The following is an 11,938-nucleotide window of genomic DNA, read 5'->3' as shown; positions in this document are numbered from 1 at the left end:
TGAAAATGGCCATACTGCCCAAGGTAATTTATAGATTCAATGCCATCCCCATCAAGCTACCAATGACTTTCTTCACAGAATTGGAAAAAACTACTTTAAAGTTCATATGGAACCAAAAAAGAGCCCGCATCGCCAAGTCAATCCTAAGCCAAAAGAACAAAGCTGGAGGCATCACGCTACCTGACTTTAAACTATACTACAAGGCTACAGTAACCAAAACAGCATGGTACTGGTACCACAACAGAGATATAGATCAATGGAACAGAACAGAGCCCTCAGAAATGATGCCGCATATCTACAACTATTTGATCTTTGACAAACCTGACAAAAACAAGAAATGGGGAAAGGATTCCCTATTTAATAAATGGTACTGGGAAAACTGGCTAGCCATATGTAGAAAGCTGAAACTGGATCCCTTCCTTACACCTTATACAAAAATTAATTCAAGATGGATTAAAGACTTATATGTTAGACCTAAAACCATTAAAATCCTACAAGAAAACCTAGGCAATACCATTCAGGACATAGGCGTGGGCAAGGACTTCATGTCTAAAACACCAAAAGCAATGGCAACAAAAGCCAAAATCGACAAATGGGATCTCATTAAACTAAAGAGCTTCTGCACAGCAAAAGAAACTATCATCAGAGTGAACAGGCAACCTACAGAATGGGAGAAGATTTTTGCAACCTACTCATCTGACAAAGGGCTAATATCCAGAATCTACAATGAACTCAAACAAATTTACAAGAAAAAAACAAACAACCCCATCAAAAAGTGGGCGAAAGATATGAACAGACACTTCTCAAAAGAAGACATTTATGCAGCCAAAAAACACATGAAGAAATGCTCATCATCACTGGCCATCAGAGAAATGCAAATCAAAACCACAGTGAGATACCATCTCACACCAGTTAGAATGGCCATCATTAAAAAATCAGGAAACAACAGGTGCTGGAGAGGATGTGGAGAAATAGGAACACTTTTACACTGTTGGTGGGACTGTAAACTAGTTCAACCATTGTGGAAGTCAGTGTGGCGATTCCTCAGGGATCTCGAACTAGAAATACCATTTGACCCAGCCATCCCATTACTGGGTATATACCCAAAGGACTATAAATCATGCTGCTATAAAGACACATGCACACGTATGTTTATTGCAGCACTATTCACAATAGCAAAGAGTTGGAACCAACCCAAATGTCCAACAACGATAGACTGGATTAAGAAAATGTGGCACATATACACCATGGAATACTATGCAGCCATAAAAAATGATGAGTTCGTGTCCTTTGTAGGGACATGGATGAAACTGGAAAACATCATTCTCAGTAAACTATCGCAAGGACAAAAAACCAAACACCGCATGTTCTCACTCATAGGTGGGAATTGAACAATGAGAACTCATGGACACAGGAAGGGGAACATCACACTCCGGGGACTGTTGTGGGGTGGGGGGAGGGGGGAGGGACAGCATTAGGAGATACACCTAATGCTAAATGACGAGTCAATGGGTGCAGGAAATCAACATGGCACATGGATACATATGTAACAAACCTGCACATTGTGCACATGTACCCTAAAACCCTAAAGTATAATAAAAAAAAATTATAAAAAAAAAGAAAATGTTTTTAGAAAATTATCATGTCGGGGGGTGTTGGGCAGGGGGAGAGAGAGCATTAGGACAAATAGCTAATGCCTGCAGGGCCTAAAACCTAGATGACAGGTTGATAGGTGCAGCAAACCACCATGGCACACTTGTACCTATGTAACAAACCTGCATGTTCTGCACATGTATCCCAGAGCTTAAAGTAAAATAAAAATAAACAAATATAAAGAAAATTATCACGTAAGCAAGCTTATAATTCTGGTATTAGTTGACATTTGTTAATAGTATCTCTCTCCTTTGTTCTCAAATCTTAAAATCTTGAAATATTTATTGTGTCACTTATTTCTTTAAAAAACAAATTTCACAGTTTATTCAGCTGTATTGGAAAATGTCATTGTTTCATAATGGTGGGCTCTCTATTCTGGAGGCTACCGATGGAGAATACTCATTCTTAGGTTGATAACATTTTAAGGGGGTAGAATTGCATATTGCTGTAACTTGTATAACATTTATTTCAGTGTGAAGTTTAAGTCATAAAAATTAGCAGAGAAAGGCAACACTCATTAATGTTCTCTCGTAAGAAGTGTCTGTGTTACCATTTTCCAGACTGTGCTAACCTGATGAAAAAGTGTGTGCAGTGTCGAGCAGTAGTTGAACGAAGAGTGCCTTTCATTATGTGCTGTGGAGGGAAAAGTTCAGAAGATGCCACTGATGATATCTGTAAGTCGATTGTCTTAAGCATTTTCATATTTTGCTTTTTTTTGGGACTTGTATAAACACCTCTTCTACTGCCTTATGTCTGACTTGGATCCGCAGTGGAACAGGTATTGTTTTCTGGTGCTCTTATTATATACAAGAAACCTGAAGTTCTATTTTTCTGTGATTATAGAACTGTGAACATCAGTCTTTTGAGAAACCTGCATGTATGCTATAAAGAATATTGTTGTGTTCTTGCATAAAGAAAATTTGTGCTCTATTTTTAAGATGAAATTTAGTGTGTTTTGTCAAGGGGTGGGGCACCATATTACAATTTATTTTTCAGTTTACTGAAAGTATTAACCTGTTTCCATTATGCAACAGGTTTATTTACTTCATTTAAGTATTTTATGGAATGGTAATTATTTGGGACAGAGTAACTATAGGTAGACAAAAATGTAACAGTGAAAGGGTGGAAAAATGAAAAATAAATGATTTGCCCTCAACATTTTCAATAGTACAGTTGTTTCAAAGTATTTTTTCTCTTTGCGTTAGATATTAACTGAATGGTTTCTTTGATTTCTTTGTTCTCTGAACATGTTTTATGAGCAGATGAGGAAGAGCATTAGTGTGTAGCCACTTCTGTCTGAGGCTTTTGTCTTTGTCACAAATAGAGCAGAATAATAAAAATCTCAGGGACAGATTAACTAGAATAAAAGACCAAGAATCTAGAGAATAGGAAAAGTGAAATCAAAGATTTCCCTCCGTGTTTGCATACTACAGATGATGGCCTTTCTTGAGTTCCTCATCTCAGATCAGTAATAACAAGGAATTTTAGTCATAAAGAAAGGAGGCTAGATTTGTGTACGTCCTCATAAAAATCATCTAAGAGACTTTAAAATAATTATTGCTCCCAAAGCTGGCCAAAACCCTGCTGGTTACTTTCTTGGTTCATATGATACAGGAGCAGAGGAGGCAAGCATAAAATGTATTGAGGAGCTTGCCAAAGGAAGCACATAGAGCCTTGGAAGACCCAGAAGTCTGTCTGGATTGTGCTCTGGCCGAGATAAATATAATTAGAAATTAATGTGCAAACTGTTTCTTTTTGGAGTTCATATATGGAAAAGTGTAACAGAATGTCACTACTGTATCTGTTGTCCAAGTATGAGAAAAATTTTTGAAGAGGATTGTAATAATAGTTTTATGTTTTTAATAAACAAAACAGTAATATTTTATTTTACAAATGTCATTCTGTCAAAGCAATAATAACTGAAAATCTTTTTAAATCTATATTATAGCAAGTGGGAATATTCCAGTATTACAAAAGGACAAGGATAATACCAATGTCAATGCAGATGTGCAAAAGTTGCAGCAACAGTTACAAGACATTAAAGAGCAGGTAATAATGATTTCATGTAAACAGTGACGCTATGAATGGCGCTGAATATTTTCCCATAAAACTACTAGTGTTTCTGTAATAAGTATGGTTTATATTAGTGTATCACTTGTATTATTTGAATATTCGCAATGAGTAATAATCTGATTAGAGGGTTTAATCAAGTACTTTCCAAAACAGGTAACACACAAATGGCCAATTAATATGAAAAAATGGTCCAACCAGATTAGTGATCAGGAAATGAAAACTAAAACCACAAGGGAGTTCTTTTTCATAAGTATTAGATTGAGGAAAATGTTAAAGACTGTCAGTATCAAATGTTAGGCAGAATATGTAGCAGCCAAAACTCATACACTGCTGGTGGGAATATATATTAGTAGAAACACTTTGGAAGACAGTTTGTCATTATCTAATAGAATGGAACAGGTTATTGTTTGGGATATAAACTTGGAAAAAACCCATACAGTTGGTATTAAAAGTCGAAGGTAGTCCAGGTGCAGTGGTTCTTGCCTGCAATCTCAGCACTTTGGGAGGCCAAGGTAGGAGGATTTCTTGAGCCCAGGAGTTTAAGACCAGCCTGCGCAACATAGTGAGACCGCAACTCTACAAATAGTAATAAATTAGCTGGGTGCGGTGACCTCCCAACTACTTGGAGGCTGCGGTGGGAGGATCACTTGAACCTGGATGATCGAGGCTGTGGTGAGCTGTGATCATGCCACTGCATTCCACCCTGGGTGACAGAGTGAGACCCCATCTCAAAAAAAAAAAAAAAAAAGTCAAGGATAGTGCTTTTCTTGGCAAGAGATGGCTGAGAAGGGGCACAAGGGAAGAAGGGAAGTTTCTAGAGTCTGGATGCTCTGTTACTTGATCTGAGTACCAGATACGTGAGTTTGATCAGTTTGTGAACTTGTATTAAACTGTACACTTACGAGTCGTGAACATTTCTATATACATGTGATACTTTAATAGAAAGGGGCCGGGTGTGGTGGCTCACGCCTGTAATCCCAGCACTTTGGGAGGCTGAGGCGGGCAGATCAGTTGAGGTCAGGAGTTCAAGACCAGCCTGGCCAACATGGCAAAACCCCGTCTCTACTAAAAATACAAAAATTAGCCAGGCATGGTGGTGCACGCCTGTAGTCGCAGCTACTCTGGTGGCTGAGTCGGGATAGTCGCTTGAACCCGGGAGGTGGAGGTTGCAGTGAGCCGAGATCATGCCACTGCACTCCAGCCTGGGCAACAGAGTGAGACTGTCTCAAAAAAAAAAAAAAAAAAAAGAAAGGAAAAATGTGTCTGTACACATATACACCATAAAGAAAAGCAGGGGAAACATAATGCAAAATTCACAATAGTAGTCATCAGTGAGGGATACATGGAAAGGAATGGGGAGGATTTATAGAAGGGCTTCAAAAATAAGAGTAACATTCCATACTTTAAACTGGGTGTTGGTTATGTTGTTATGTCTTTTTTTTTTTTTTTCTTAGAGTCTCACTCTCACCCAGGCTGGAGTGCAGTGGCACAATCTTGACTCACTGAAACCTCTGCCTCCCAGATTCAAGTGATTCTCATGCCTCAGCTTCCCAAGTAGCTGGGACTACAGGTGCACACCACCACCCTCAGCGAATTTTTGTATATTTAGTAGAGATAGGGTTTTGCCATGTTGTCCAGACTGGTCTTGAACTCCTGGCCTCAAATGATCTACACACCTTGGCCTCCCAAAGTGCTGAGATTACAGGCATGAGTCACCATGCCTGGCTGTTCTTTACATCTTATATATATCAACAAATATACTCTTTTATTTCTACCTAATATTTAATAAAAGCAACAATAAGATAAAAAAATTAGCAAAAACTTGTAGGTTTGTTATGTTAAGTAAGACAGCAAGTATTTTTTCTTTCTGGCCATACCTTACCATTTGACCAAGTTACTAAATCTGATTCACAGGCTTGAGCAGTTCTTTAGTTTGGCCAACTTTAGTTTGGCCAATCACATCAGTATTGCCATGCAGTTGTTAGAATCATCACTCCTGTGTTTTCTATCTGAATTTATAAGAAAATAACATAATCAGTAGTTAGTGGCCCAGGATAACTAATGACCCTCGTGGTAACTAATTAAGAATTGGTCAGTTGCAGTGATGTGTGCCTGTAATCCCAGCTGCTCAGCATGCTGAGGTGGGAGAATTGCTTGAGGCCAGGAGTTTGAGATCAGCCTGAGCAACATAACAAGACCCTGTCTCTACAAAAATTTTTAAAATAAATCAGCGGACTGTTATGACACATGCCTGGAGTCCTACCTACTTGGGAAACTGAGGCAGGAGGATGACTGGGGCCCAGGAGTTTGAGGCTGAAATGAGCTATGACAGTGCCACTACACTCCAGCCCAGACGGCAGAGTGAGAAACCATCTCTTTGTAGGGGGTGGAGGGAAAGAATTGAATGTATGAATTTATTAGGCATTTAAACCCCCATCTGAGAGATGAAAACTTTGATTAGGCCAGTTTTTCTTTTGAAATCCAGCATCTAGCAATACTTGTTATAGAATGAATAAGTAAAGATCAATATGAATTCAATGGTTCTTAATGTTATTTGGAATATATTTGGCTAGTTCTAATTTAAAATAAAACAGTATATCTAATACATCTAATATAATACATCTAATATAAAATAGAAACATTTTTAAACATTTGAAGCTCCTAGCATCTTGATTCCTTTCCCATAAGACATCTACAGAATAAGCTGAATTTTGAACACATCTTCTATAAAAAACATTTTATATTCTAATTGTGAATTAAAATTGTTCTTAACGTGAAAAGTGACATTTATTGAACCCTGTATGGATCCTAAAAGAATAATTCTGCTCTACTATATCCAAAGTTTAGCATTCTACCCAAGTTTATACTTTCTTAAATAATCCTCATCGCCATATTTTATCACTAGAGTATTTAAACAGTTTTATCAAAACTCATCTTATGAGGAATGATGGGATTTCTTATAGGGACTCCCTTCAAGGTTATTAAAAAAAAAACAAAACAATCAGAAAACATTCGAATAACTCTCCTCATTTAAATCTCCAGTCTATTACCCCAGTGTGTCTTTAACAGATAAAATTTAATTTAACTTGGTATTAAGGATATACTAATCTCAAAGTATAACTTAACACAGGCTGCACAGATGTGTCTACTTTTGGAAATAGGAGTTATTCAATATTACAAAGACCTCCTGAAAATTGAATAGACATGAAATTATTAATGACATTATCAATCTATTTTGCTTTTTTTTTTTTTTTTTTGAGACAGGATCCTACTCTGTCTCCCAGGCTTGAGTGCAGTGGCACAATCATGGCTCACTGCATACTGAAACTCCTGGGCTCAAGCAGTTCTCCCACCTCAGCCTCCCAAGTTGCTGGGACTACAGGCATGTGCTGCCACACCTGGCTAATTTATTATTTTTTGTAGAGATGATGTCTGTGTTGCCCAGGTTGGTCTTGAATTCCTGGGCTCAAGCGATCCTCCTACCTCGGCCTCCCAAAGTGTTGGGATTACAGGCATGAGCTACCGTGCCTGGCCGGCTTTTTAAAACCTAAAAAGATGGGATTTTCTACAGCTTTGCTTCTCAAAACTTTAAGACAGAAATGTGACAGTTTGCTTTGGAGGAGTGGGGCTAACAATTTAGGCTACAATTCCTCTTACAATGATCTCTGGTATTCTCAAAGTTGGTAACAGTTGGTAACAACATGTCATATAGGCTTTAGGCCTAGTTTTTTAATGAAGACCTTTCTTTTTAATTATTTCATTTCCGTGTTATTTGGGAAAGCTATAAATCAGAAAGAAGTATTTATTATACATTAAGGCAAATATGATTTTATAAATGTAAAATGTGTTTTGTGAATAAATAGTATTTCAGACATATACCTGACATACTTTTACATTCTTTCAAGTTCATGAAATTTACATTTATTAATATGTAACTAAGGCTAATTTGTTTTAATTCAGGGGAATCTACATTGATAGTAATAAAACTCTTAGACACAGTGTCTAAGAGCAAGAACTCTGGGGCCCTGAGTTGATTCACTCTAGGGCTTGCTTTGAGGAAGGTTTTCAATCCCGCTGAGCCTCGTTTCCTCATTTTCCAAGTGGGAATGATACCAGGACTGAGATTGTATCCTATCTAAGCATAGTGCCTGACAAGTGTTCTCAGCTACTTCTCAGCACTGCTCCCCACCCTGCACCATGTATTGCATAATACATTGCCTTCTTTTTATGCAAGAGCAGCTGAGTACCTAGATTCAGGGAATTTCAGTTAGACTGAATGGAGCTATTTTCATCCATTTCCTATTACATTTTGGTTTATATAGGTTTTTTGTTTGTTTGTTTGTTTTGAGACAGAGTCTTGCTCTGTCGCCCAGGCTGGAGAGCAGTTGATGCAGGATTTTTCTCAACCCCTTTGTCAGACTTGCGACAGAGGTGCCCTGCTTACTTGGCCACTGTGCCCAACTGCTTGCGGGAGGGAGCACATGAACGAGCAATTGCAGGATCCATGCGGCGGCACCCAGGTGGGGGTGCCTGCGACTCCAAAGCCCCTGAGGGCGTGTTAGAGTGCTTAGTTCTGCTGTCCACAGACAGCGGTGTGTTATCAGCTCAGTTGGCCCCTTGCCTCATAGTGTGGGGTAGCTGCCCTCTGCCAGTGAGGGCAAAGGGCCAGTATAACAGCCTTATTTTGGGTACCCACACTCGGTGTGTCCTGAGCTCTTGTCCAGTGTTCAAGAAGAATGAGGTCACCTCGACACTTGAAGGATGGTGAAGACAGAGAGTTTTATTAAGTGATGGAAATGGCTCTCAGCAGAGAGGGGAACTGGAGTGGGGGTGGGACGGGCGGGTAATCTTCCCCTGAAGTCTGGCCATCTCTTCCCTGAAGTTAAGCCATCTCTCCTCCGAAGTCCAGTCATCCCTCTGAAGTCAAGTTGCCTCTCTCCCCTCTACCACCTGAGTCTGGAGTCTTTAAAGGCACAACATGGGAGGATTGGGCAGAGTGGGCTGTGGGTAGTTTTGGAAAAGGCAACAATGGATTGGTAAAAAGACATTATTTAGAAAGAACCAGTTGGGCTGGGCATGGTGGCTCATGCCTATAATCCCAGCACTTTGGGAGGCTGAGGCGGGCAGATCACGAGGTCGGAAGATCAAGACCATCCTGACCAACATGGTGAAACCCTGTCTCTACTAAAAATACAGAAAAATTAGCTGGGTGTGGTGGCATGCACCTGTAGTCCCAGCTACTCAGGAGGCTGAGGCAGTAGAATCACTTGAACTCGGGAGGTAGAGGTTGCAGTGAGCCGAGATTGTGCCACTGCACTCCAGCCTGGCGACAGAGTGAGACTCCATCTCAAAAAAAAAAAAAAAAAAAAAAGAAAGAACCAACTGGGAGAGAGTGGGCAAACAGGAATAGAAGTTCTCACTTTGGCCTGTGGGTTTCAGGCTTTTCAGCTCAAAGATTGGGTTTCACTGGGGACCTGCCCTTGTCTGCCTAGAATTTCTCTGCCTTCTGCCTCTATCATAGTGGCGCGATCTTGGCTCACTGCCAATCTCTGCTGCCCGGGTTCAAATGATTCTCGCACTTCAGCCTCTTGAATAGCTGGGATTACAGGCGTGAGCCACTGTGCCTGGCTGTGTTTTATATATTAATAGTTTTTAATCTTATGTAGTACCTTTTATACTATCCTGATAATACAACCAGTGTTTCTATAAGGATGACATTTTAATTATTTAAAAATGTTAAAAAATTATTTTTAAAAACCACCAAAATATTATTTGACTAAAACAACTAAAGAAAATTAATGATATATAACTGTCTGTCACTTTCCGAATATAAAGTGTCTAATTTATTACTTTGTTATCTCACATTACAGACAATGTGCCCTGTGTGTCTGGATCGTCTGAAGAATATGATTTTCCTCTGTGGTCATGGAACCTGTCAGCTCTGTGGAGACCGCATGAGTGAATGTCCTATCTGTCGCAAGGCTATTGAACGAAGGATTCTTTTGTATTAACTAAGACACACGGTGTATTTTGTTAGCTAATGTATCTAGTCATGAGATCTTAATAGGCTTTTGATCTAGTTGGAAGTTCTGATGAGTTAATTTCTAATATCATAGTTTCTTTACTAGAGTATAATTAGGCTGTAAATATACCAGAACAAAAAACCCTACAAAATGGTGTTGGAAATCGTGTTTTTTGTTTTTGTTTTAAATTTGAAACATCAAATTCTTGTAACTCATAGGATAATTTACCTTTGGCTTCTAAGAGGAAAGTCCTTTAAGGATATCCTTTTTTAAAAAATTGCATTTTTCTCTTATAATTTGTAAATTTGTTAGATCTCAAAAGACCTAATTCTTTGTGATCAGTTATCCTTCATTTCATTGTGGTTTTACACAGCGAGTTGATAACAGGTTCTCTGAAAAGTCATGCATCAAATAAAAGAGGCAGGTCAAACAATTATGTCACATGGTAAATTATAAAATGACAGTACAAGTTCCAGATAGTTAAGGGAATACCGAAGGGATGATTCTCTTTTTAAGATAACAGGAAGTTACCCACATGTTTGTTTCTGAATTCTTAGAGTAAATGGAAGCATAGAATGAGGGAATAATGACTTTGCATTTCTCTTATTTTCTAGATTCAAAAGTGAACTGATTCACTTGTTTAACATGAATCAGATTACCAGTTTCAAGATGACTGATAGACAAGAAAAGGAAAAATAAGCAATAATAGTGGGCAACTGAAGAGAAAAAAAAACAAGAGTATCTATTAACTGGCCACTAACAGTTACGTTTCTTATATTAATTTATACACTATTTTGTTCAGCCAGTGTTTTTAAAAAAATCTGTGAAAAGTGTACTTCAGGTTTTCTGTGATTACTTATCTGGGCTTGATCTGACCAGTGAAATGACATTGCCCTATTTGGACCTCTGAGGTTCTATTTAGCTTTGCTGATGTACTGAATAGTACCCCAGTGATCTGCAAAATTAATGCCTTTTCCAAGAAAAAAATCTTTTCTTCTTTGTATCAGTTAATTCTGACAGTGTTACTGATTCTGTCTTCATCATAGGCCTTATTTCCATTATCTCTTTCTTTGTAGTATTTTTTACTATAAAGAAAACAGTCTTTGTATACCTATAGATGAGAATATTATTTAAACTGCCAACAATATCCAAGACATGGTCAATAACCTAATTATAAATACTTTAGAAAGAGTGACCAGGACATGTATAGAAATGTCTGCTTACCTATAGACTTTAAAAACAACGACAAAAAACAAACAAAATTTTTAGAGCATTTAATCATTTTTTTTCTCCTTTGAATGATCTCCTTTGTACTCTTATTGTCTCCTGAGTAAATATACACATAAATAAGTGTTTGGGGGTTCATTGCTGCTAGATTATATCAGCTGTTTACATAGTGTCTACTATATGCTGTTGATAAGCTTTTTCCTAAAAATAGTTAACCTCTTTTGTAGTTTTTTTCCCTCCTTTAAATCTGGCTAGCTTTTCTTACTTCAGTTTTTATAGAACACCAACTAAATTTGAAAGTATGAAGTCTCTAGCCCTCGTAACACTGTTTCTGGCTGTTTAATCCTTGCTGCCTTTGCAAGTCCTGGTGAAAGCAATGGGGAGCTTTGCTAGCTGGTTTTGTAGTCTCAACAATTCCATGTCCGTGTTTAGCTGAGTAACTGCTACCATTTAGAACAGTAAAATTTTTATAGATTTCAAATTTGAAAATTTATATACACTCAGTTATCTAGTAAGGGGCCACTGACACTGATTTTAAAACTATTTTGAAGTTATAAAAAGGTAGAACATCTGACTGATGATGTTCACATAAAGAGACAGACAGACAATCTTGTTGCACACATGAAAACAGCATGTCGGGTTTTTCCTTCCATGCCATGGGCTACCCATCTCTTCCAACTAGATCACCTGGTGAGGAGGGAGCACCTGGCTGACTCATGCAGAGTTTGGCCAGTCAGAGAATTGTGTGGTCTCTAGCTCTACTTTCTTTAAATAAACCCTTTCTGTTTTCTGAGGTGCAGTGCTAAAACAGATCCCTAAAAGGTAATAGCATCTTCCAGACTAGTTTAATTACTTCCTTTATAAGAATATGACATAAATTTTTATTACAGAAATAATGTCATTATAATTTTAGTGCTAGTACTTGTGGGTTTTCTGTATTTGTATCACCTTGAAATTTGTTG

General features: G+C 38.2%; 1 protein-coding gene across 1 annotated transcript in view; it reads left to right on the top strand.

Moving 5' to 3' along the window:
• MIB1 (MIB E3 ubiquitin protein ligase 1) overlaps positions 1-10,009 on the top strand; it is a 138,655-nt gene extending 128,646 nt beyond the window's left edge. Inside the window, exons 19-21 of the mRNA XM_032152659.2 lie at positions 2,214-2,327; positions 3,602-3,702; positions 9,597-10,009. Coding sequence (XP_032008550.1) covers positions 2,214-2,327; positions 3,602-3,702; positions 9,597-9,737 — 356 coding nt within the window. The 3' untranslated portion in view covers positions 9,738-10,009. The remainder of the gene's footprint in view (positions 1-2,213; positions 2,328-3,601; positions 3,703-9,596) is intronic.
• The last annotated feature ends 1,929 nt before the right edge of the window (positions 10,010-11,938 follow it).

The sequence above is a fragment of the Hylobates moloch genome, unplaced genomic scaffold, assembly GCF_009828535.3.
Source record: "Hylobates moloch isolate HMO894 unplaced genomic scaffold, HMol_V3 SCAFFOLD_5, whole genome shotgun sequence".
NCBI classification, from domain to species: Eukaryota; Metazoa; Chordata; class Mammalia; order Primates; family Hylobatidae; genus Hylobates; species Hylobates moloch.
The sequence above is the reverse complement of the archived record's forward strand: the minus strand, read 5'-3'. Positions and strand labels throughout refer to the sequence as shown.